Genomic DNA, 20,518 nt, shown 5'->3' with positions numbered 1-20,518 from the left:
GCGGATTCCTGCCATCCAGTTACAGGTGGGGCACCCATTAAAACCCCTGCCAAAAATCGCGTCTTGGGCGCGGAGTATCCAATGTTTCTCGCGTCGCGGTTTTCGCATACGTACCTACGTTTTGCGATTTTGGTTTCTCCCTCTGCTTTGCCTTCCAGATACCATACAACACTCTTGGTGCGAACCTCTACGACCCAGCGCACCTGAGTAAACAAACCAGCTCCACACAAAACCACCGTCAGTTATGGATCATCAGTCTGTCTTCTCAGCCCGGACCTACGCCGGCGCTGCTTCTTCATATGTACCAGAGGAGGACAGCAACCAGCACATACGCGCCCAGCTCGAGGCTTTCATTCTCGACTTCAGACTCGATAACAGCTTCATCTACAGGTTGGCTTCATTTCCTACTATCACCCTTTTCTCTCCCTGAAGTATCCTTCTAACAAGATCCCGTCCAGAGATCAACTACGAGAAAATGCCCTCCTGAAAAAATACTACTGCGATGTCAACATTGGCGACCTGATCAAGTTCAACGAGGAGATCGCCCACAGACTAGTCACCGAACCCGCCGAGATTATCCCTCTGTTCGAGGCCGCCCTGAAGCGCTGCACACACCGAATTGTCTTCCCGAACGAGCCCAAGATAGACCTGCCCGACCACCAACTGCTTCTACATTCCAACGCCGAAGATGTTTCCATCCGTAACCTCGACTCCCTTACAATCTCCCGGCTGGTCCGGGTACCTGGTATCGTCATTGGTGCCTCGGTAATGTCGTCCAAGGCGACAGAACTTCACGTCCAGTGCCGCAACTGCGGCCACGTCCAACACGTTCACGTATCCGGCGGCTTCAGTGGCGCCACCCTTCCCAGGTCATGTGGCAGAATCAGGGCGCCAGGCGACCCCGGCGAGAAGTGCCCCATGGATCCTTACTTTGTACAACACGAGAAGTCAAGATTCGTCGACCAACAGATTATCAAGCTTCAGGAAGCTCCAGACCAAGTCCCCGTCGGTGAACTGCCCCGCCACGTCTTGATCTCCGCCGACCGCTATCTTACAAACCGTGTGGTTCCCGGCTCAAGATGTACCGTCATGGGCATCTTTTCTATATACCAAAGTGGAGGCAACAAGAAGTCCACAAGCGGCGCCGTCGCCATTCGCACACCCTATCTCCGCGCAGTCGGTATCCAGACAGACATTGACCAAACAGCCAAGGGTCTGGCTGTCTTCTCGGAGGAAGAAGAGCAAGAATTCCTTGAACTTAGCCGTCGCCCGGATCTCTACAACGTCATGGCCGAGTGCATTGCGCCATCTATCTACGGAAACAAGGACATCAAAAAGGCCATCCTCTGTTTGCTCATGGGTGGCTCCAAGAAGATCCTCCCGGATGGCATGAGGCTCCGTGGTGATATCAACGTCCTTTTACTGGGTGACCCCGGTACAGCCAAGTCGCAGCTGCTCAAGTTCGTCGAGAAGGTCGCCCCTATCGCCATCTACACCTCCGGCAAGGGTTCCTCCGCCGCCGGTTTGACGGCTTCCGTCCAGCGCGACGCTTCCACGCGCGAGTTCTACCTCGAAGGCGGTGCCATGGTGCTCGCTGACGGCGGTGTCGTCTGTATCGACGAGTTTGACAAGATGCGTGACGAGGACAGAGTGGCGATCCACGAAGCCATGGAGCAGCAGACCATTTCCATCGCCAAGGCCGGTATCACCACGATTCTCAACGCTCGCACTTCGGTCCTCGCCGCCGCTAACCCCATCTTTGGCCGCTACGATGATATGAAGACCCCCGGCGAGAACATCGACTTCCAGACCACCATCCTGTCGCGTTTTGACATGATCTTCATCGTCAAGGATGAGCACGAGCGCGGCCGTGATGAGCGCATCGCCAAGCATGTTATGGGCATCCACATGGGTGGCCGCGGTGTTGAGGAGCGGATCGAGGCCGAGATTCCGGTTGAGAAGATGAGGCGATACGTCGCCTATTGCCGATCGTAAGTCGCTTCCCCCTTCTTGATCTCACGTCAAGTACTTTAAAACTGACAAATTTCCCTCTCCAGCCGCTGCGCCCCCCGTCTCTCCCCCGAAGCCGCCGAGAAGCTCTCCTCTCACTTCGTCGCCATCCGCAAGCAAGTGCACGCCTCCGAACTCGAAGCTAACGCGCGCTCCTCGATTCCCATCACCGTCCGTCAGCTCGAAGCCATTGTGCGCATCACCGAGTCGCTCGCCAAGCTTACCCTTTCCCCCGTCGCCACGGAGAAGCACGTGGACGAGGCCATCCGCTTGTTCCTGTGCTCGACCATGGACGCCGTCAACCAGGGGGGCAGCACGGGCAGCAACCGGGAGCTGAACGACGAGACGTCCCGCGTCGAGGCCGAGCTGAAGCGCCGTCTCCCGATCGGCTGGAGCACCAGCTTGGCCACCCTCCGCAGGGAAATGGTGGAGGGTAAGGGGTTCAGCGAGGTGGCGCTGAATAGGGCGTTGATGATGTTGCAGAGGAGGGATACGATCATGTTCAGGAACCAGGGTGCGCAGGTTTACAGGAATGGCGCATAAACGAAAGGATGGGAGGCGGAAGACGACGTTTTTATTGGTTTGAAAATGTTTGGACGAAAAAAGCACCTTTTGTGTTCTTTTTGGGCGTACACGTTAAACAGGTACAATTGGGCTTCATGGCGATGGGCGTAATGGGGGCTCTTCCAGCTTTTTTTCTTGGGTCTGGGCTGGTAGATGTTTTGTCTAACCAAAGGTCAATTTAGAAGATACACATGTGATCATTTTGTTGCAGTTCAGTCTTATCTGTTTTCTTGATGTCATCCCGTTATAGACATGTCCATCAACGTCTTTGGCTAACGCGGTTCTTGAGGATGCTTGTATTCCAGATTCTTGAGTAGTAAGGCCTTTTTTCTGAGAACTTTCTTCGCGCCCATTTGTCGCTATGATAAGTTATATCGGACATTTCATAGGCTTGTTTCATCCCGCCTCTTACGCATACGCCAATGTGTTATCATCCCTCATATAACCAGCCACGCCCAGCGCTGTCTCGCCGCCAGAGACAGAAGGTCCCTTAACAACAATCTGTAATTTCATCTCATGGTTAGCCAAACCGTCCTATGTTTCATTCAATAACGGGATACGGGGGTTGAGATTAAAGCTTACCTCTCCCCTACTGACGCCATCGGTAGTCTTATACTCTCCCATATCCTTGAAAAACACCTCGGTGCTGCTCAATGGCGGTCCAAAGTGCGAGCACTTATCCTCAAACACTCGGTAATCATAGAACAGCGTCTGTGCCACCGCGCCCGCCACCTTGGCAGCCGTCAGCGCATAGATGATGCGTGCACCAGTGTAAGCCCTGAGATCCGACAGCACCTGCGACGACAAGCGGGGCGTATCCGAGCCCACGCGCTCAGCGGTCAGGATCAAGCGAAGCTTGCCGGGCTTGGTGCCAATAGAAGGGCGAAGGCTGTCGTAGTAAGACGAGAGGAGCGAGGCGGTGGGCATGACGCCGTACTGGGTCAGGTGGCGGGTCTGCAGCCAGTGGAGATTGCGGGCGATGAGCGAGAAGTTGGTGGCGGTCTCCTGGTGCGTCTTGACAAGAGCTGCGGGCGTGGCGACGAGGATGGTGGGCGAAATGCCGCGGGTCGCGGCGGCGAGGTCATAGGCTTGGGTTCCGACAGAGTTCAGGGCGACAGAGGCGTTGGAGAAAAGCGCGGCCAGGGTCAGGACGAGGGTGTGGCTGTTGGCGAGAGAGTCGGCGGGGAGGAAGAGATCGGATGGCCCCATTTTCTGGGAGGTCGGGATGGCGAAGAGCTGGGAAGCGATGGCTGAGGCGAAGTTACCGGCTGTGAAGGTAACCATTTCCGAGGGAATGCCAGACTTGTACTGCCAGAAGAGGATGACATCGCTGGGCTCCTTTTGGCCTTCAAGCGGGGGAAGCTCACGGCCAGCGGCGGCGGGGCTGTCGCCGATGATCTCATGCCAGGTGGAAACATTGACGCTACTGCCGGTGCCCTCGGGAACTTCATTCCAGTCCATGTGCCTGCTGCCTTCTTCGACGATCCAAATCAGCTGACGGAGAGACGGGTAGTGCTTAGCAACGAGGTCGAAAGGGAAACAGCCGGGGGCAGTGATGACAGTGTCAGCACCAGACCGGCGCAACACTGAGATAACATCTTCTTCCGGTTGATCGAAGGGAAGAACGACGGCCGTGAGGTTGTAAAAGGCGCAGGCAAAGAGGGCCGCAAGTAGCTCGACCGAGTTGGGAATGTAGATGGCCACACGGCTGCCGCCCTGCTCCTTGATGTGTTGTCCGATCAGGTTGATTTGGCGCGTGATGTCGTCCAACGAGTGCTCCGTAACATGTTCGGTACCGAAAACGCTGAGGATCTTGCCCTTGGCGCCCTTGTTCGGGCCGTCCTCCTGGACACCGGCCACAGCTTGCCTCCAGATATCGCGGAGATCACCATCGCGCCCTCTTGCCCAGCGCGAGGCACCGGGATCCTTGACGTTCAGACCGGTCTGAAGAGGCATACCATGAGGGGCAGACTGGGCGCGGTATACGGGAGACTGACCAGGCTGTCGAACGGGGGAGCCTTGAGCCTGTCGGACAAGGAGCATGGGATGGGTATCGGGGTCCGTTCGTGTAGAGAGCTGGTAGGTAATGAAGCCGATGAAGGCAGTGACAATGATGGTGCTGTAGATGTTCCATTGTGCAAAGAAATCCGAGATGCCCTCGTCGAGGGTCAACAACAGATTATCGAAGGCGCCCATGATGACCGACGGAGCTGCGCAGGCGCAGCGTTCAAAAGGGTTCGAGGGTTTGTCGCGAGTTGAGTTGTATTGTTAGATAGTTCGATAATTCGATAGGGTTGGGTTGGGTAGAGCTCTCGAAACTGTCAGTTGCCGGGTAAGTATCGCGTGTTATGTCAGGTTGAGCCCTGGACCGGCAGGGGAGCGAGATGCGGGACCGTTCAGGATGACAGGTCAAAGACACCCAGGCAAGGATGGAGCTCTTATAAGGAAAATGGATCTGGTGGGGTCCGAGGCCTCTTGAACTGACTCAGGACTCCCGTGTTCACAGCGGAGAGAATGGAGAGAATGGAGACGGGGAAATGGACCCAGACAACGGAAAGACTCCAGCAAGATGGCGGATGGCGGAGTCCGGACGCAGCCTGAATGCGGGACACAGCGGGGTTCACCCACGGAGGCCTGATCGGGTCCTGTCGTTCGTCGTATAAGTCACCCGAAATGTCAGACTTAGGCGGCGCGGGGGTTCAATTGATATCGAGAGACCACCAAATTCAGCAGCCCAACATGGCAGATAATCCCATGTGGCGGCCATTTGCTGGCTGTTGTCTGCCCGCTGAGAGTGAGTAGGTACCGTCGTACCTTACTGAGAGACCGAAGCACCGCTTGGCACCTGCCCCGGCTCGGTTAACCCGATAGAAGAAGCTCTTGGGCCAATCACCTACGTGGATTAGGTCACAAACTATTAGAACATCCAACCCGTTAACAACGTAGCGGGACCTCGCGGGCAACCTCCAAACTGGGACGTCGACGAGAAGCTCTACGGAAAGCTCCAACCTCTCGAACGAAGAATCGCAAGTCGCCAATTGGGCCCTCCACGCCACCGTCCGCGTATCAAGACAGCCATGGCGACTAAGCTGACTCCCTTCCTCATGCGGACGGCCGTCCGGGCGGCGACCCGGCTGTCTACCAAGTCTTCGGCCTCGATTGCGCTCGTCTCCCGCGCATGCCTCTCCATCTCGGCGCGGAGGCCGAGCGACACCCTCATGGTGGTATGTTGTGTGTGCTTTACACAGGTGCTAAAAGCTCTCAGGCGTGCTGACAGTCTGCCGTTATCACCATCCAGCATCGCAACACCCCCGACAACAACCCCGACATCCCCTTCAAGTTCTCGGCCGAAAATGAAAAGGTCATTGAGGAGATCATCAAGCGCTACCCGCCGCAGTACAAGAAGGCCGCCGTCATGCCCCTGCTCGATCTCGGCCAGCGCCAGCACGGCTTCTGCAGCATCAGCGTCATGAACGAGGTGGCCCGTCTGCTTGAGATGCCCCCCATGCGCGTCTACGAGGTCGCCTCTTTCTACACCATGTACAACCGCACCCCGGTTGGCAAGTTCCACGTTCAGGCTTGCACTACTGTACGTTTTAGTTCCTTTCCCTTGGGTTTCTATCACCTCTCCATTTCGAATTCCGTGGTAACTGACTCTGCTTTCTTTTCCACAGACCCCCTGCCAACTAGGCGGTTGCGGCTCCGACGTGATTGTCAAGGCCATCAAGGAGCACCTCGGCATCAAGCAAGGCGAGACCACTCCCGACGGCCTCTTCACTTTCCTCGAGGTCGAGTGCCTTGGCGCGTGCGCCAACGCGCCCATGGTCCAGATCAACGACGACTACTTTGAGGACTTGACCCCGGAAACCATCACGCAGGTGTTGGTGGCGCTCAAGGAGAGTGTCACGGACGCATCCAAGGCGCCCAAGCCGGGCCCGCAGAGCGGGAGACAGACGTGCGAGAATGCCGCCGGCCTAACAAGTCTGACGAGCGAGCCATACGGGCCGGAGGTCACGAGGTCGGATCTTTAAGTCTGGGGGTTTGATATGGGATTAGATGAGCGGTAATGGGGCTGACGTGCAAGGTCACGATGACAGAAACTGTCACATAGACAGGACAATGGACCAACAGGACAGTGATGACGGCAAATGCATTAGACCAGAGATGTACAAAGCTAAGAACGTTACAGTACACTATTTGTATTTGTATTTGTGTTGTTTCTTGTGGTATGCTTGAATAATCTGACGATAATCTGGGCTAACTGAGCTGACAAAATCAAATTCAAAGTCCTCGCGAGGAGTCTTGAGCTACACATCCCAAGTTCCCCTGTCCCTGTTTAATCATATCCAACTAAAGGGTCCATGCAAAGTGTTGCTCATATCATAAGCATCATACCCAGTGCAGAATGGTAAGCCAATTCCTCCCTCCACTTGAGTGGCGTTATCCAAATCAAACTTTCTAACCGTCTCGTATAGTAAGTAACCTTGAAGCTTCCAAACACTTTTTATCCTGAAAATCATACCGAGGGGAATATCAACTTTTGTGTAGTGTAGCCTCGTCATCCAAAACAAAATTAACCGAATTAGAGCAATCTCAAAATCCAGCCGTCTCCCAGTCTCTTGTTCTCGGAATCCAAACCACCCCAGATCAAGATACTGTTTTCCTCAAGCTCGCCCATGGCAGCACTAGCAATCCAGCCTCTTGGGCCAGGGCCGCCAACCGAGGCAACATCTTCGGCATCATGTGGGACAGTATCAACCTTAGTCCTGCAGCACCCAAGTCGTTAGTAATTATGGTTAAAGAGACATCTGGGCAGGAATCGGACGGAAAACTCACCAATGACCTTCCCTGCTTTTCCTTCCAACGACAGAGTTCACCTTATCCCCGACGCTTGCCAGACTCATGCCCTCTGCGGGGACCTGGTAGACCCAGACATCGTCATAGAACTTTTCTGTGGCATCGTGGCCCTTGCCACTGCCCTCCTTCTCTCCAAGTATGAGGACAAGATACTCTCGGCCACCGCCGACCGTGATCGCCTCGAATCCAGCAACGCTTCTCGCCCCCGGCCACTGATCCTCATCGGGGTCTTGGCTACCAAGAACAGTAGGAACAGGCGCCGGATCGGGCTCCTTGTATCCCACGTCCTCCCTACCCTGCAACAAGCTCTTCCACCCATCCTTGACCGAAATGCTGGCGTCTCCCTTGCCGACCTGGTCGTCGAACTCCTCGAGCACGAGCTCCAGATAATCCAGCTGCCCGCCCTCTTGGGTCTCACCATTGAACCCGCCAAAGCGGTACAGTCTGCTCCTGCTCAGTGCAAGAGCAGCACCACCACGGGCCGGGCCTGGGGCGTCGGGCAATTGTTGCCAGATGCGTGAGTGGATGTCGAAGGCCCACAGGTCAGAGGTTCTCTTGCCATCGGCCAGACAACCGCCGTGGATAATAAAGGTGCCATAGCCATCCACGTCGGCATCGACAGCGTGCTCAGCTACCTTACCGACAATGGGACGCTGTGGGGTGCCAACTTCGTCCACGTCGCGGTCACCCGTGGCCCAGTCACGGATGGTGTTCGTGCGCTTAATGAGGCCTTCGCCAATGTCACCTCCAAAATTATTACTAGTGGAAGAGCTGGTGGTAGGTCGGCTGTGGCTCTTCTTCGTGGGTGATGTCTTGCTGAAGTTGCGGGGCTTGTCGGTTGCCACGGCCGAATGGTAGCTGCGTGGCTCAGGGACAGCGGGTGATTTTCCGCTGACGGGGGAGACGGGGTCAAGGTAAGACCAGAAGTGAGTACGGGTGTCGAAGACCCAGATACGGCCGGCTTCGTCGAGGGGAGTCATGTCAGGACCGCCGCGTCCACCGAAGAGGAAGATGCGGTGGCCGATAACAGCTGTGACGTGACCGACACGCGGGGCAGGAGTCTCGCTCGACTCGTTGGTTTCGGGGGACTTGTTCTTCTCGTCCGAGGTATCTGTGGCCCTTGGCGACTTCGCCTTGATGGCATAGTAGTCCGCCGGGGCACTACTCGAAGGAAGGACAATAGCGTGCATATCGTTGTCCGTAGGCTGATGGGCATTCTCGGCCTCGCCGCCAAAGAGGTAGGCTGTTCCGGCGACAATGTCGATTGAATGGGAGGATCTGGGAAGGGCGGGGACTTTTATCTTCTCCCAACTGCCCCTCATGTGAGCCCCGTGATCATTCGCCTGGTGTTTGGAAGTCAAAGTCGTCGATATCGAGGAGAGGATGCCGGTCGTGCGACGCTTTATGTCTTCGAGCGCTTCCATAGTTTCGATTTGGGACAAGAGAATTTATTCTGCGTATGGATACAAATACCAGATGCGATTTATAGGTATAGCCTTTATAAAGTAGTTCCGTAGGATTTTGGGACGAAAGACAGACGCGAGTGATGTGGTTGGCGTTGAGCGTGTAAATGCAAGTTTATCAGCTTATCGGTCAGGGGCAGTGACGTCAGAGGCCGTATAAGCCGTACTCGACAAGGGTCCAGAAGCGGATTGATCTTCAACGTTCTTTTAATTGAAAGGGGCCTCGCAATCCATCTGAGTGTGCAGTGTTGCAGGGAGGTCTGATGAAGAACTGAAAGAAGGTCAGGAATCCACTCTCCAGGGCAGTGCAAAGGTGATGGTAAGGATTGAAGGCCCCGGGCAAGTGGACAAGGACGGGACGCCGAAGGGACAGAGACAGGAAGGACCCAAGCTCGATCCAGGCGGACTTCTCCTTCCCCGATTTCGTGCGTCACTTCTATTCCCATGCAGCAAAGGCGGGGTATAGGCAGAAGGAGCTGTGTTTGTCTCCCAATCCGGAAGTCATGGTACGATCGGCTCGACTGCTTTCCTTGTGAAATTCATAATTTAGCGTGAAGTGACAACGGAACGTTAAAATGGTTGTGTATTGCGAAAAACATTGGTAAAATCGAACGATCTACCGAAAGCAAACACTAAACTAAGGTATAAATGGATATATCGAAACCCCAATCCCAACTAATGCTTGTCAAAAGTACCCCCAAAACGCCGTCCGTCTCCATGCACACCACTTGACGAAAACCACCTTGCTATATCACCATCCAACCCAGTCCTCTCATACCAAGGTAAACGCTCCGCTAACACCCTCAAACTCCTGGATCTTCCCCCCAAACAAGCTCTTGCTATCACCATAGTACTTGAGTCGATACACTCCCGGCCCCAGTTCCTTATCCCACCACTCATCAGTCTCTTCCCCAGTCTCCCACGTAATCTCCACCTCGCTCGTTCCCAAGACGCTGTTCTTCCTCTTCCAGCTGTAAATCAAGCTCCAATCTTGGTCGTCTCTGACGGTCCGCCACTCAGACTTTTGGGGGTTCGCCTGGTCGACAAACAACTTCTCCACTGCCGCGTACGTCCCCTCCAGCCTGAGGTTGTTCCTGGGGTTGGCACCGACGAACACCGCGCGGATCGTGTCTCCCCTGTGATACCCCTGCGTCGAGTCAACGTCTACAAGAACGTCTCCAAAGTTTTTGAAGAGCGGCGGTGCGTCACGGATCACCGCAGGGATGAAAGACAGGGATCGGTTCGTGTTGTCAGGCGGCATTGACTTCTCGTCGTGGACCGGTGGACTAGTCGATTCGGAAGAGAGGTACGGGAGGAATGACAGCGTCACGTTGATGTAAGCGTTGAGTGTATGGGGTCCGTAGAGTGTCGATGCACCTTCGTAACGCTGGATCTGGTACTCCTCTTCGGTCGTGATATAGTGCGTGTAAGTGTTTGCGGGACCACCCAAGACGACAATTGGCTCGCTCGAGGGTCCGCCAGTGTAGCCGTAGGTCTGTTCCATGTCTTGATCGAGGATTTTCTTGAAGCTTTTGCCTACGGTCTCTTTCCACCGACGGCCAGCCATGGTGGTGACTTCGCCTGGGCTAACGACGATGGCAAATTGTCCAACACGGAAGGCTTGTACATCAACGATGTTGGGACTCCAGTCGTAGGGCCGGAAGATCTCGCCTACGTCCAAAAGGACAGGCTTGGGGTGTTGGCAAGCCTTCTGTTCCTCGCCCGGTGCCTTGATGAAATACCGAACAACCTTCCAGATAGGCATTGTCGTGTTCTCGTTACCGTCATGCTGAATAAAGTCAAACCCGCCCGGTCCATCAGTCGTCCCTGCGGCAAAGGAATATCCCAACGCCGCTGGGCAAGTGCGAGCGCGTCTACCATCGGGCAGAACAAATGTGAAGTTGGACATGTCATGGAATGTGTGGAAGGCTTTGACCCACGGGCCTCTGATTGGTGACGGGTTGTTGATAAGGTGGTCATATAACTGTTTTGCTGGCTCGAATTGGCGTCTTCCAATCTCGAAGCAGGAGCTGGCACCATCGTCGTTAGCCATGAATTCCGGGCCTCTGCCGTGGCAAGCCTGAGATTTGCCGTTGCTGCAAGTGCTGTTCTTAAAGCTGCATTGTGAACCGGAGTCATCCTCACACCAGGCCCCAAGCACATTGGGGCTGACGTCGCCCATGTTAGCCTGGGAGAAGCCGGCCACAAAGTCCTCGGCTGCTGACGAGTCTCCACGAACGCTCTTCTCAAACAGCCAAGCCGCGACTCCCTTATTGTCTCCAGTCACTACAGTGTTGTTGCCAAGCATGGAGGTTCCGTGAACAGGAAACCATGTGAGAACACCGATGTTCTTTCCGTCCAATGCCCTCTGGAACTTCAGCAGGGTAAGATCCTTCTCCACCGAGCCGTCTTCTTCTTCGCTCTGGTAATATTTCATGCGTTCGGCTTCGGGATTTGCGAGGTAAGAGAACAAGCTGCGGTTGATGTTTGCTCCAAAGACTTTGGTTGTACTCGCGCTAAGGTATCCCGGTTGTAGGCTCTCGTGGGCCTTTCGAATGGATAAGATGGCGCCGTCCACAATGGCTTGGTATCCCTGGCGATCGAAACCTTTGCTCGTGAGCTGTGGCAGTAGGTAGTTTAGCCATCCTCCGGGCCCGGCGTGGGAATGTGTGCCTGTCACGGCGATGTTGTGGTGGCCATAAACGGCATATTCGGGACCTAGTTCTTTCAAGGCTTTGATAATACCATATCGGACTGCTGTATCGCCAGACTGCGTATCGAGGACCAGATAAACGAACCGGTCTTGCGGACGTTCGATATCTCCAATAATGAAGGCTCGGGAGTAAAGTCGTTGACGAAGACCGGTGCCCAGTTGCATTGGATCGGCATAGCCCATGAGGTTGATCTCGACCACAGGACCGGTAATGTCACCTTTGCCTACACCTAGCAAGTATTGGGTGTCGGTAGCGCATGTTGACACATTGGTTCCTGGATTGAAGATATCTGAGCGCCAATAGTCCCATGATAAGCGATCGAACTGCGCAGCGACCAGGACCAACGCAATAACGACGGAGAAAAGTATCAAGACGTTTCCAACGAAGAGGGATGCTGCCCTTGATGTTGGACACCGTGAAGGTCTTTGCAAATCTGGATTTTCTGCGAAGCGAACTCGAAGAGGGGCTTTCGTGGTATCGATATTCCGGTCCTTTTCGAATGTCTGTGCCTTTTCCTGATCAGCAGCTAGAGGCTCGAACTGGGGATCACCGACTTGGGGTGCCATCGCATCGGTGGAGGATCAGTCAACGGCAAAGCAGCGAATTTCAAATAAGAATATCATAAGCAAGAAATATAAACAAAACAGATGATGTTCCGCGTCCGACTTTTATTCTCTCAAGTGTTGAACGTGAGATAAGCACTTATCTAGTGAGGAAACAGCCGAAAAACAGGCATCGACGAACAAGCATTCTGGATAGCTCGGGAATGATTTACAGTAAACAATGCCTGCCGGGCTCACCGGCCAACAAGGTTGGCTTGGCGCCAAAGCAGCTGTGTCGTCATAGGCCCCACCAGCGGATGTATGCTCTTGCTGAAGCGGATACCACACCGTGCTGCTAACAAACAGCGCTAAAACGCCAGGGAAACTCACCGCCAAAGCACCGTTGATCAGGGTCATTGCGCACGGTGATGCAGCTGCCGCCTTTCAGCCCGACTCCGGATGTGGGGAACGATTTTCCGTGTTATCGCGACTGCCACATTCGCGTTATCGCATCGCATCGCAAACACATCGTATCACATCACAAATCGTCAATTGCACCGCAACGCCAGAACACCATATCACAAAAGCATAGCTGTGCCCACGATCATCAAAATCCCTTACGGAACTTGGTTTTATCTTGAGTCGAACTCTCACGACCAAGGAGACGACCACCAGAAAGACAGCACATCAAAACCATCACCACTTCGCTCCCAAAAGACAGCAACAAAAGTCGCATCACAAAACCGCCAAAATGCCACTAATAACCACGATCCACGAATCCCTCCCATGTACGTCCGCCTCTTCCCAATTCTCCTACCTTTCAACCCTCTTCTTCCCCCTTCAACCACCTCCCTACTTTCCTCCCATAAACTCAACTAACCTAACCCCCTTTGCTCAACAGACATCGACCCCGAACCCACCCCCGCCGACCGTCTCGCCGCCGAAGCCCTCATAACCGCCGAACGCTCTCTCGTCCCCGACGACCCCTACCACGCGCTTCTCCCTCCTCCCTACACGCCCTCTTCGCACCTCACCCCCCTCATCCAATCCGAATTCGAGCGCATCGCCTCCTCCCTCTCCTCGAACCCCGACGCGCCACCACCAAAGCTCAACGCTCTCGATCTAACCCGCTACTCCTCCATCCCCGAGATCCCTTCGCCCGCGGACCTCTCCCAGATGGACTCCTCCGAAGCCACCACCCTTTTGCAGTCCCTCCTCGAAAAGGCCTACACGGATCACACCTACGTCGCTTCGCGACGGGCGCACTTGGCGTTGCTGGACACGTACGGCAAGAACGCGTGGCTGATTGGTAATTGGCAGCTGGAGGGGGAGTTGAAGGCCATCGAAAAGGAGCTGGCGGACGCGAAGAGGGAGATTGATCTTGTGACGCTGCAGCGGAAGCAGGCGCAGGACGAGGCCGGGCCGGAGATTCTGGGGCTGGAGGATACGTGGAAGAAGGGCGTGGGGAGGGTTTTGGAGACGGAAGCGGCTGTGGAGGGGTTGAGGAGGCAGGTTTTGGAGGTTAGGAGGGGGATAGAGTAGGGTTGGTATTCGAAAAGGAAGACTGCATTTGTTTTGATTTTGGGTTTACAGGCATGATACATGTTGTTTCGCTGTATAAACATACCGGGAAGAAGAAGGGTCAGGGAAGCATCAATCTGCATCAGAGGAGAGCATGTCACAAAAAAGAGCGACGAAGATGTTTGAACAGGGACGAATGAATGAGCTGCTAGGTTACTTGCACAATACTCTACCCCTAATAGATACGAGGGTAATGGGAGAAGCAACGCCGAAAGAGCGGATGGTGTGATAAAACTGAATGATGTGGGGAGATCATCGGTTAGCATGAGGCATGAAAGCCAATAGTTCACAATTCTGGAACAAATGGGGCTTCAATGGCAATGAATAATATCAGTGCATTTTGTACTAAAACCTAGGTAGACGCCTTTCCTGACAGCAATAAAGCTAACATAACAACAACTACTAACTACTTTCTTGTCTCCAAGTCTTGAACCTCAAACCCAGGCCAAGAACGGTCCATACCCAACAGTAATGAAGAAAGCCGTTTTAGTCTATAACACTACAATTCGCACTTTGGTTCCTCTCAAGACATCTGTAAAGGATCCACCTCTTCCACTTCAACATACCTGGTCCTCCGCAAAATGCTTTCGATCGGACCAAGCAATCTCTGGAAAGCATTCTTGCCAAGCCTGGCAACCTTGACCTCAGACTGGCTAATGACGCTGGCCGCACGGGGGGCATCGTTCAGCAGCGCAAGCTCACCGAAGAAATCGCCCTTCTTGTAGTACTTAACTGGAGAATCGTTTCCTCGCTTGAACGCTGCCGCCTCGCCAGCCTCCAACAGGAAGAAGGAGTGGCCCGGGTCACCCTCACGGATGATCTCATGGCCAGCCGGGTACTTTTGGCTCTCGAGAGCATCCGCAATCTTGGACCGCTCATATGGCGTAAGGGTCTTGAGGATGGGCACCTCTTCGAGAAAGCTCTCGTACATCCGACGACGAGAGAAGGTCGACTCCATGAGGATTCGTCGGAAAGTAACGCGATCAAGCGCCCATAGTGTGCACTGAGCCTCAGCAGAGACGACAGTGGCAGCACGGGGTGCGTTGTACATGAGAGCAAGCTCACCAAAAGAGCCACCCTCCGCGATCTCGCCAACCTTCTGTCCCATACCGTCCGGACCGGGTTGGAGAGAGCCAGTGCTGTTGACATAAACTTCGAAACTTCCTTTCTCTACCACATAGAAGTAATCACCAGCGTCACCTTGACTAATCACCTACATGACGGTTAGAAAGGTCATAAACCTCGAGATAGAGAGACAACCAGTGCTTCAAGTACTAACCTTGATTCCTTTAGCAGGCACGGGTTTCTCTACCAAGGCACCCAAAACCTGGGCACTCTGGTCGTCTTCGAGATGACTGAAAAGAAAATTGCCGCCGATGGCTTTCTTCAAACGCTCAAGCTGATCTGGTGTCTTCTGGTGAACAGGGGGTGACCAGTTATCGGAGTTATCCGTAACTGGTTTCAGAGACTCTGCGGAAACGGAAGTCCGGCGACCCAAGTTGTAATGAGCAGGGAAGTCGTCAGGTTGGCGCCTCACGGGCACGTCCGATGGAGCATCACCACCAAAGCCGTTCCAGAAAGGGGGCGCAGCATCGTTCTTGACGCCGAAGTTGGGGGTCGTAGGCGAAGTGATGGTGTCGTTTTCGTCTTCCTCAACTAGCCTGTGCATCGGGCCAGGCTCAGTTCTGCCTGAGCCGCCAAACGGGTTTGCGTTCCCGAAAGGGCTAGTGAAACCTGTGCTCGACATTATGGTGACGTTGATCCCAACAGATAAGTTTCGTAAGGTGTGCTGAGCTGAATTGGGAGCTGTTGTCTTGAATCAGACAAACGTTTGAATCAAGTATACGAATGGGTGTAGCCAGGACCGGACACTACCTACTGAGACTGGGGAAAGGGATCCAAAGGTGTTCTGTATCCGAACTTTATTTTATAATTCGCGAGCAAAAGTCGGATGGAGATCGGAGGGCGAAAAGGGATTGGAGTGTCTGTAATTAAACACGGGGGCGTTGTAAGGTAGATCTCTGGCGCCTGGGAGCACTTTACAAAATTAGCACCTGATTACCGAAAGAACAAGTACAGATCACCCGTATAGATCTTTGACATCGGATCAAAGTGGAATTGCCGGACGGGAGATTGCGAAATTGACAGACTGACATGGCGCAGACAAGAGATCGGTCTTGGGATGACAGTAGTCCACACTCCATGTGATCTGTTTGGCCACGAACCTATGCGACGGAACGCACAGGTACAAGATGCTCGATGACACAAGGCCAATGTTGATCAGAGCAAACAGGATGAGACATGGCTGAAGAGATTAGGGAACTTACCTAGGGATCACCGTGAGCTGGAGTAGGATAGGTGGTATTCGAGAGGTAGACAACAAGAGTCTTGCGGTGGTCGCGAAGGCCGGAGATGGATGGATAGGTTTCAGAGGACGAGGGCGGGAATGATGAAAGACGAGCGGGATTGCCGAATGGGCGATGGCAAGGGAGCGCTTTGACAATCTCGTAGCCTTGGAAGATGCTTTATACGTAGCTGCCCGGAAAGCAGAGAAGAGAGCAGGCTGCGTTGTGTGGACAAGGAAGAAAGGCCGAAAGACAAGACGGTTCGGCAAAGGCCGCAGAAGTTGTTGACCGAAGAAGTTCTGGTGTCCGAGTGGAATTGCGGTTGCGGTTGCGATCTCGCTTGCAGTGGAGTTGCCTTGTTAGCGACGCAAGATAGAAGCAAGGCAGCTGTGGCGAGGCGTGGTGGCCGAACGAAGCAGGCGACGGGGAGCTGTGTGGGTGGAGGTGGAAATGATGGCAATGGCGGGGAAAGGGAATGGAAATGGCAACAAGGCTCAACCACAAGACGGCCACGGCAATGGAAATGAGACAATGGAGTCTTGCGTTCTGACTGTCTTTGTTATAAAAAGGGCGAGAGTAGAAGCGCGGGAAGCACAGAGAGCAGGAGAGCTGGCATGGAGGGGAGTGATTGTGGAGGAGGTGAAGCTTTAGGTTTTGGCGGGCGGGTGGGGTGGGTGATGCCGTTCCCGCCCTACAGTGCGCTCGTTACCTATCTAGGGGTTCTGGGTCGTGAAGGTGCTCTGGCGGTTGACCGTTGCCGTGCTGGCGTGCAGGGTTCTCTGCGATTTCCCTTCCCGGCCATCGCCTCACAGCTTGGCCGTTGAGGTAGGGCCGTGTCACAGAAGGCTTCTGTAATCCTTCCAGAACCAATCTACCTCTGATTCAGCAGCCGGCATTTGATGTGACTTAAGAGGTACGAATGCCAATTTCTCACCCTCCTCATTCCAATCTTTCACGCAATTACTTTCATCTATCATCCTTCCACCTTTTCGACACTTTGAGCCACGTCAGTCAGTGACTGAACTATCAGCAAATTCGAGGCGACTGGATCAGTTGAAAGGCAATCCCCTCCTCCGTTCCCTGGTGGGAGCAAGGCCCACCCCTCTTGGGCTCCTTGCTGCTTCTCCACAGGTTCCGCTAAGCACGATCACACACTCAAGTCTGTCGAATCCTTCTAGAAAACAAGCACGAGCCCTCATGCGGCTCTCCCCCTCTTCTTCCCTTGCTTCTTCCTGCGTCCCTGCGTGGTCTGTCCAATTGTCTGCCTCGTGTGCGCCAGCTCTCTTCTCGGGTGCCAGTTTGCCCGCATTGCCTGCCATTCAGATGTTCTGTCGCCGGGGTTGCACATGTGGTTGGCTGTAACCTCATTGACCCCGTCTGGCCCCCGTCGGGTGTCTGACGTGTGAGTCTGATGCTGTCCTTCTTCTTCGGCTTCTCTTGCAGATCTCGGCACCCATTTCGTAACGTTTTGCGAGCCAGAGAAGTAGAAACCGCTTCTTTTTGCGGGTGGCAACCGTCCCCGAAGACTTGGCGTTGCTTGTTAGTTTCTTATCCCCAATGATGATCTCGATGCCGTTCGACTGCCGTTCAACTTTTGTCTCAACACTTCGTTCTACGAAACCTGAAAGAAGAGACAAGTCTTTTCACGCCTAACAGAAAAGAAGTGTCACGAGGGAATTTGGGTGAGATGCTTGCGGAGTGTTTGCGTCCTCTTTGGCGTACATACAGCGTAGTGTCCGGTTGACCGGTCCCCGTCAGACCAAGTGGAGCGGATGAGACATGGAACATGTTGCAATCAAGATACTGATATGCAAAAGGCCGAGATACTACCCGGCAGCCCAGCAGTACACACACAAGACACAATGTCGTTGAGATGACGGATTTTGAATTGGATGGTGAATCTGGAGTAGCAGGACAGGAACGGTGAGAGAAAAGTGAAACAAGGAGGTTGGTGGTACATATAGAGGTTGGCGGCTCACTCTGTGACACCTCATCTGGAAGTTGAATTGCTCACTCACAGAGTGTTGTCTCCCGAAGCAGCAACCTCTTTAACAAATGACGATTGACGTGCGGGGCTGCGGAGAATGGCTCGTGCGTTTACTGCCTTAGCGCCAGGACATGCTTTCGCTCACGTGAGGCATCCCGTGAGACTGTTCAGATTGTGGAACTGAAGTCGGAGGTCGGATTTCAGAACGAAAGTGCCCCACTCACGATTGGAAACATCACAGCCTCCCTGCCAAGACGAAGGCACGGACCATCTCGCATTGCTGGAGCGCCCCAGAAGGCCGAAGGGTCCGCGTCTTGCGTTCCACTGCCACTGCCCTCCACTCTCGAGCATGGACTTGCAGCGACGGGGTGCAGTGGACTGCCCGTCCCGTCCTTGTAGCGCCCGACTGTCGACCGCACCGTTGACAATTCCATTGCCCGCCTTCAGACTGTTCCCTGTGCAGTTGTGTTCCTGGCGCCGCCGTCGCATCATCAACTTTGAAACGGCTTGAAATTCCACCTGCATCATCGCAATCGCCCATCTCCTGGTCTTTCATTCTTGTCGATCTCTTAGCGACGACAGCAGTCACTGGAATAACGCGATATCATGGCACCTCGCCGTCGCCGTGGCGGCCGCGATGGCTCCCAGGACGGCAATTCATCAGAGACAGATGCTCCTAAAAACCGTCCGCCCAACACTGCTTTCCGCCAGCAACGAATGCGCGCCTGGCAATGTGTGCTTACACCGAAACTTATCGTCTCCATCTTCACCGTCCTTGCCGCCATCTATCTCGGCTTCGGCGCCTACTTGACATATCTCGCCTTTACTGTACTTTTCCCCCGGTTCCCTTTGTGCCCCCTGTCACCTCTTGCAAAAAGTGTCCGGCCAGCCGCTGACCATGTCGCCCATCTTGTTAGGTTCGAGATCTCAGTATTGACTACACCGACTGTCTAAAAGATGCGCCCAGAGGAAGTGACATAAAGGCGGCTATTCCACCCGATAATGTCAAGTCGCATTTCTCGTCATCCGCCCTGGAGACGCACCCGAACCTCGACCCCAAGAAAATGTCGACATGGCATGTTGAGGAGCGAAACGTAACCTTCGAATGGAGCGGTATCACGGCCCCAAGAAACATCTGCGTTATCTCGTTCCCTATTCCCGAGGAACTCCCGGCGCCCGTCAGCTTCTACTACCACCTCAACAACTTCTACCAGAACCATCGTCGCTACGTTAATTCGTTCAACGCCAAGCAACTCTTGGGCGATGCCGTATCCAAGGATGTCATTGACGGCTCGACCTGCAAGCCACTGGATCTCGACCCCCGAGGAACTGGAAAGGTCATCTACCCGTGCGGCGTGGTGGCCAACTCCATGTTCAACGACACCTTCTCCAACCCCTACAACGAGCAAAACTCTACCGACTACGTCATGTCCAACAAGGCTGGTGATATCAGTTGGGAAGGATTGAAGGATCTCTACGGCGAGACCAAGTACTCGCGTTCCGAGATCGTCCCCCCACCCAACTGGGAGGCAGCCTGGCCCAATGGCTACACGAACGACACCAAGCTTCCTGACCTCAAGAACTGGGCCGACTTCCAGAACTGGATGATGCTGGCCGCCTCTCCGGACTTCTACAAGCTGGTGCGCAAGAACGACCACGAAGCCATGAAGGCGGGCAACTACCGGATCGAGATCGTCGACAACTTCAACACCACCGTCTACAACGGCCACAAGTCCATCGTCCTCACCACCATCACCGCCATGGGCGCCCGCAACATCTGGCCAGGGATAATATTCCTCATCGTTGGCGGCATCTGCCTCATTCTTGACGTCTACTTTGTCTTGTCCTTCTTCATCTGGAAGCCCCGTAAGCTGGGCGACCCCTCGTATCTGTCATGGAATCAGCCTTCGGCTGCGCAGGCTGGATCTACATGAACAAAATAACCACGGATACTTCACCATGAAATAAGACAAAGCTCAATGAATGAAGATATAATATAGACCTAATTATGCTGTGAGATGGATGGATGGATGGATTATTGGCGGCAGGGATGGATGTTCCGAAAATTCTTACCCGGGCGCAATGAGGTCAAGACAGGGGCTGGCTTGCCGGTCGAAACTTGCCATGAGATAGAATGGGACAAAAGAAGAGAAGGGAGGGGGGAGGGGCGAGAGAGAGAGGAGAGAGGGGGTGAGCGTTGCGTGTGGGCGCGGCCGTAACCACCCTTTCGAGCTTTGCCTGTTGTTGACTCTAAACACTTTCGCTGGGTTTTGATGTTCAGCACGCGCTCACAGTCTTTTTTGGGATATCAATAACTGAACGGCGTCTTTGGGTTTGGTCTAGTTTTCGTATTTTTTTTTGATTTTTTCTTTTTACCTCTTAGTACAGACATATCGTGAGAACCCGAGACTCATTATCTATTTACACAATTCTTAAAACTGCCATGTCTTCTTTC

The 20,518-nt window shown here is 54.0% G+C and overlaps 8 protein-coding genes across 8 annotated transcripts; 4 read left to right on the top strand and 4 right to left on the bottom strand.

The window, feature by feature from the left end:
• Nucleotides 1–244: 244 nt before the first annotated feature.
• Nucleotides 245–2,553, top strand: SMAC4_03239 (uncharacterized protein; the record flags this gene model as incomplete). The annotated part of the gene is made up of 3 exons (XM_003349602.1): nucleotides 245–390; nucleotides 459–1,991; nucleotides 2,058–2,553. 3 exons carry the CDS (start codon nucleotides 245–247, stop codon nucleotides 2,551–2,553), a joined length of 2,175 nt encoding a protein of 724 aa, XP_003349650.1.
• Nucleotides 2,554–2,982: 429 nt separating this feature from the next.
• On the bottom strand, nucleotides 2,983–4,770 carry SMAC4_03238 (uncharacterized protein; the record flags this gene model as incomplete). Its single annotated transcript, XM_066089912.1, has 2 exons — nucleotides 2,983–3,075; nucleotides 3,157–4,770. The coding sequence occupies 2 exons, from the start codon at nucleotides 4,768–4,770 to the stop codon at nucleotides 2,983–2,985; spliced, it is 1,707 nt and encodes a 568-aa protein (XP_065946244.1).
• A 725-nt stretch (nucleotides 4,771–5,495) lies between these two features.
• Nucleotides 5,496–6,846, top strand: SMAC4_03237 (uncharacterized protein). The gene is made up of 3 exons (XM_024655359.2): nucleotides 5,496–5,798; nucleotides 5,873–6,163; nucleotides 6,249–6,846. The coding sequence occupies exons 1-3, from the start codon at nucleotides 5,652–5,654 to the stop codon at nucleotides 6,603–6,605; spliced, it is 795 nt and encodes a 264-aa protein (XP_024511258.1). The 5' UTR covers nucleotides 5,496–5,651; the 3' UTR covers nucleotides 6,606–6,846.
• A 152-nt stretch (nucleotides 6,847–6,998) lies between these two features.
• SMAC4_03236 (uncharacterized protein) lies at nucleotides 6,999–9,416 on the bottom strand. The gene is made up of 2 exons (XM_003349599.2): nucleotides 7,411–9,416; nucleotides 6,999–7,340 (listed from the first exon to the last, which is right to left on the bottom strand). The coding sequence occupies exons 1-2, from the start codon at nucleotides 8,853–8,855 to the stop codon at nucleotides 7,157–7,159; spliced, it is 1,629 nt and encodes a 542-aa protein (XP_003349647.1). The 5' UTR covers nucleotides 8,856–9,416; the 3' UTR covers nucleotides 6,999–7,156.
• A 45-nt stretch (nucleotides 9,417–9,461) lies between these two features.
• Nucleotides 9,462–12,174, bottom strand: SMAC4_03235 (uncharacterized protein; the record flags this gene model as incomplete). The annotated part of the gene is made up of 1 exon (XM_003349598.2): nucleotides 9,462–12,174. One exon carries the CDS (start codon nucleotides 12,172–12,174, stop codon nucleotides 9,667–9,669), a length of 2,508 nt encoding a protein of 835 aa, XP_003349646.1. The 3' UTR covers nucleotides 9,462–9,666.
• Nucleotides 12,175–12,668: 494 nt separating this feature from the next.
• On the top strand, nucleotides 12,669–13,980 carry SMAC4_03234 (uncharacterized protein). The gene is made up of 2 exons (XM_003349597.2): nucleotides 12,669–12,938; nucleotides 13,052–13,980. Exons 1-2 carry the CDS (start codon nucleotides 12,902–12,904, stop codon nucleotides 13,690–13,692), a joined length of 678 nt encoding a protein of 225 aa, XP_003349645.1. The 5' UTR covers nucleotides 12,669–12,901; the 3' UTR covers nucleotides 13,693–13,980.
• A 118-nt stretch (nucleotides 13,981–14,098) lies between these two features.
• SMAC4_03233 (uncharacterized protein) lies at nucleotides 14,099–15,764 on the bottom strand. Its single transcript, XM_003349596.2, has 3 exons — nucleotides 15,611–15,764; nucleotides 15,011–15,537; nucleotides 14,099–14,944 (listed from the first exon to the last, which is right to left on the bottom strand). The coding sequence occupies exons 2-3, from the start codon at nucleotides 15,476–15,478 to the stop codon at nucleotides 14,255–14,257; spliced, it is 1,158 nt and encodes a 385-aa protein (XP_003349644.1). The 5' UTR covers nucleotides 15,479–15,537; nucleotides 15,611–15,764; the 3' UTR covers nucleotides 14,099–14,254.
• Nucleotides 15,765–18,507: 2,743 nt separating this feature from the next.
• Nucleotides 18,508–20,480, top strand: SMAC4_03232 (uncharacterized protein). The gene is made up of 2 exons (XM_003349595.2): nucleotides 18,508–18,891; nucleotides 18,981–20,480. The coding sequence occupies exons 1-2, from the start codon at nucleotides 18,670–18,672 to the stop codon at nucleotides 19,995–19,997; spliced, it is 1,239 nt and encodes a 412-aa protein (XP_003349643.1). The 5' UTR covers nucleotides 18,508–18,669; the 3' UTR covers nucleotides 19,998–20,480.
• Nucleotides 20,481–20,518: the final 38 nt, after the last annotated feature.

This window comes from Sordaria macrospora, chromosome 2 (genome assembly GCF_033870435.1).
Source record: "Sordaria macrospora chromosome 2, complete sequence".
Lineage (NCBI taxonomy): Eukaryota > Fungi > Ascomycota > Sordariomycetes > Sordariales > Sordariaceae > Sordaria > Sordaria macrospora.
This window is presented reverse-complemented; position numbering and strand designations above follow the sequence as displayed.

Excerpts from the sequence above, each read along its gene's own strand:
- SMAC4_03237 (XM_024655359.2), top strand. The coding sequence starts at position 5,652 with ATGGCGACTAAGCTGACTCCCTTCCTCATGCGGACGGCCGTCCGGGCG. Across the intron at positions 5,799-5,872 it reads CGAGCGACACCCTCATGGTG|CATCGCAACACCCCCGACAA; the intron begins GTATGTTGTGTG and ends ATCACCATCCAG. Across the intron at positions 6,164-6,248 it reads ACGTTCAGGCTTGCACTACT|ACCCCCTGCCAACTAGGCGG; the intron begins GTACGTTTTAGT and ends TCTTTTCCACAG.
- SMAC4_03236 (XM_003349599.2), bottom strand. The coding sequence starts at position 8,855 with ATGGAAGCGCTCGAAGACATAAAGCGTCGCACGACCGGCATCCTCTCC. Across the intron at positions 7,341-7,410 it reads AAAAGCAGGGAAGGTCATTG|GACTAAGGTTGATACTGTCC; the intron begins GTGAGTTTTCCG and ends TGGGTGCTGCAG.
- SMAC4_03234 (XM_003349597.2), top strand. The coding sequence starts at position 12,902 with ATGCCACTAATAACCACGATCCACGAATCCCTCCCAT. Across the intron at positions 12,939-13,051 it reads GATCCACGAATCCCTCCCAT|ACATCGACCCCGAACCCACC; the intron begins GTACGTCCGCCT and ends TTTGCTCAACAG.
- SMAC4_03233 (XM_003349596.2), bottom strand. The coding sequence starts at position 15,478 with ATGTCGAGCACAGGTTTCACTAGCCCTTTCGGGAACGCAAACCCGTTT. Across the intron at positions 14,945-15,010 it reads TGCCTGCTAAAGGAATCAAG|GTGATTAGTCAAGGTGACGC; the intron begins GTTAGTACTTGA and ends ACCGTCATGTAG.
- SMAC4_03232 (XM_003349595.2), top strand. The coding sequence starts at position 18,670 with ATGGCACCTCGCCGTCGCCGTGGCGGCCGCGATGGCTCCCAGGACGGC. Across the intron at positions 18,892-18,980 it reads TGACATATCTCGCCTTTACT|GTTCGAGATCTCAGTATTGA; the intron begins GTACTTTTCCCC and ends CCATCTTGTTAG.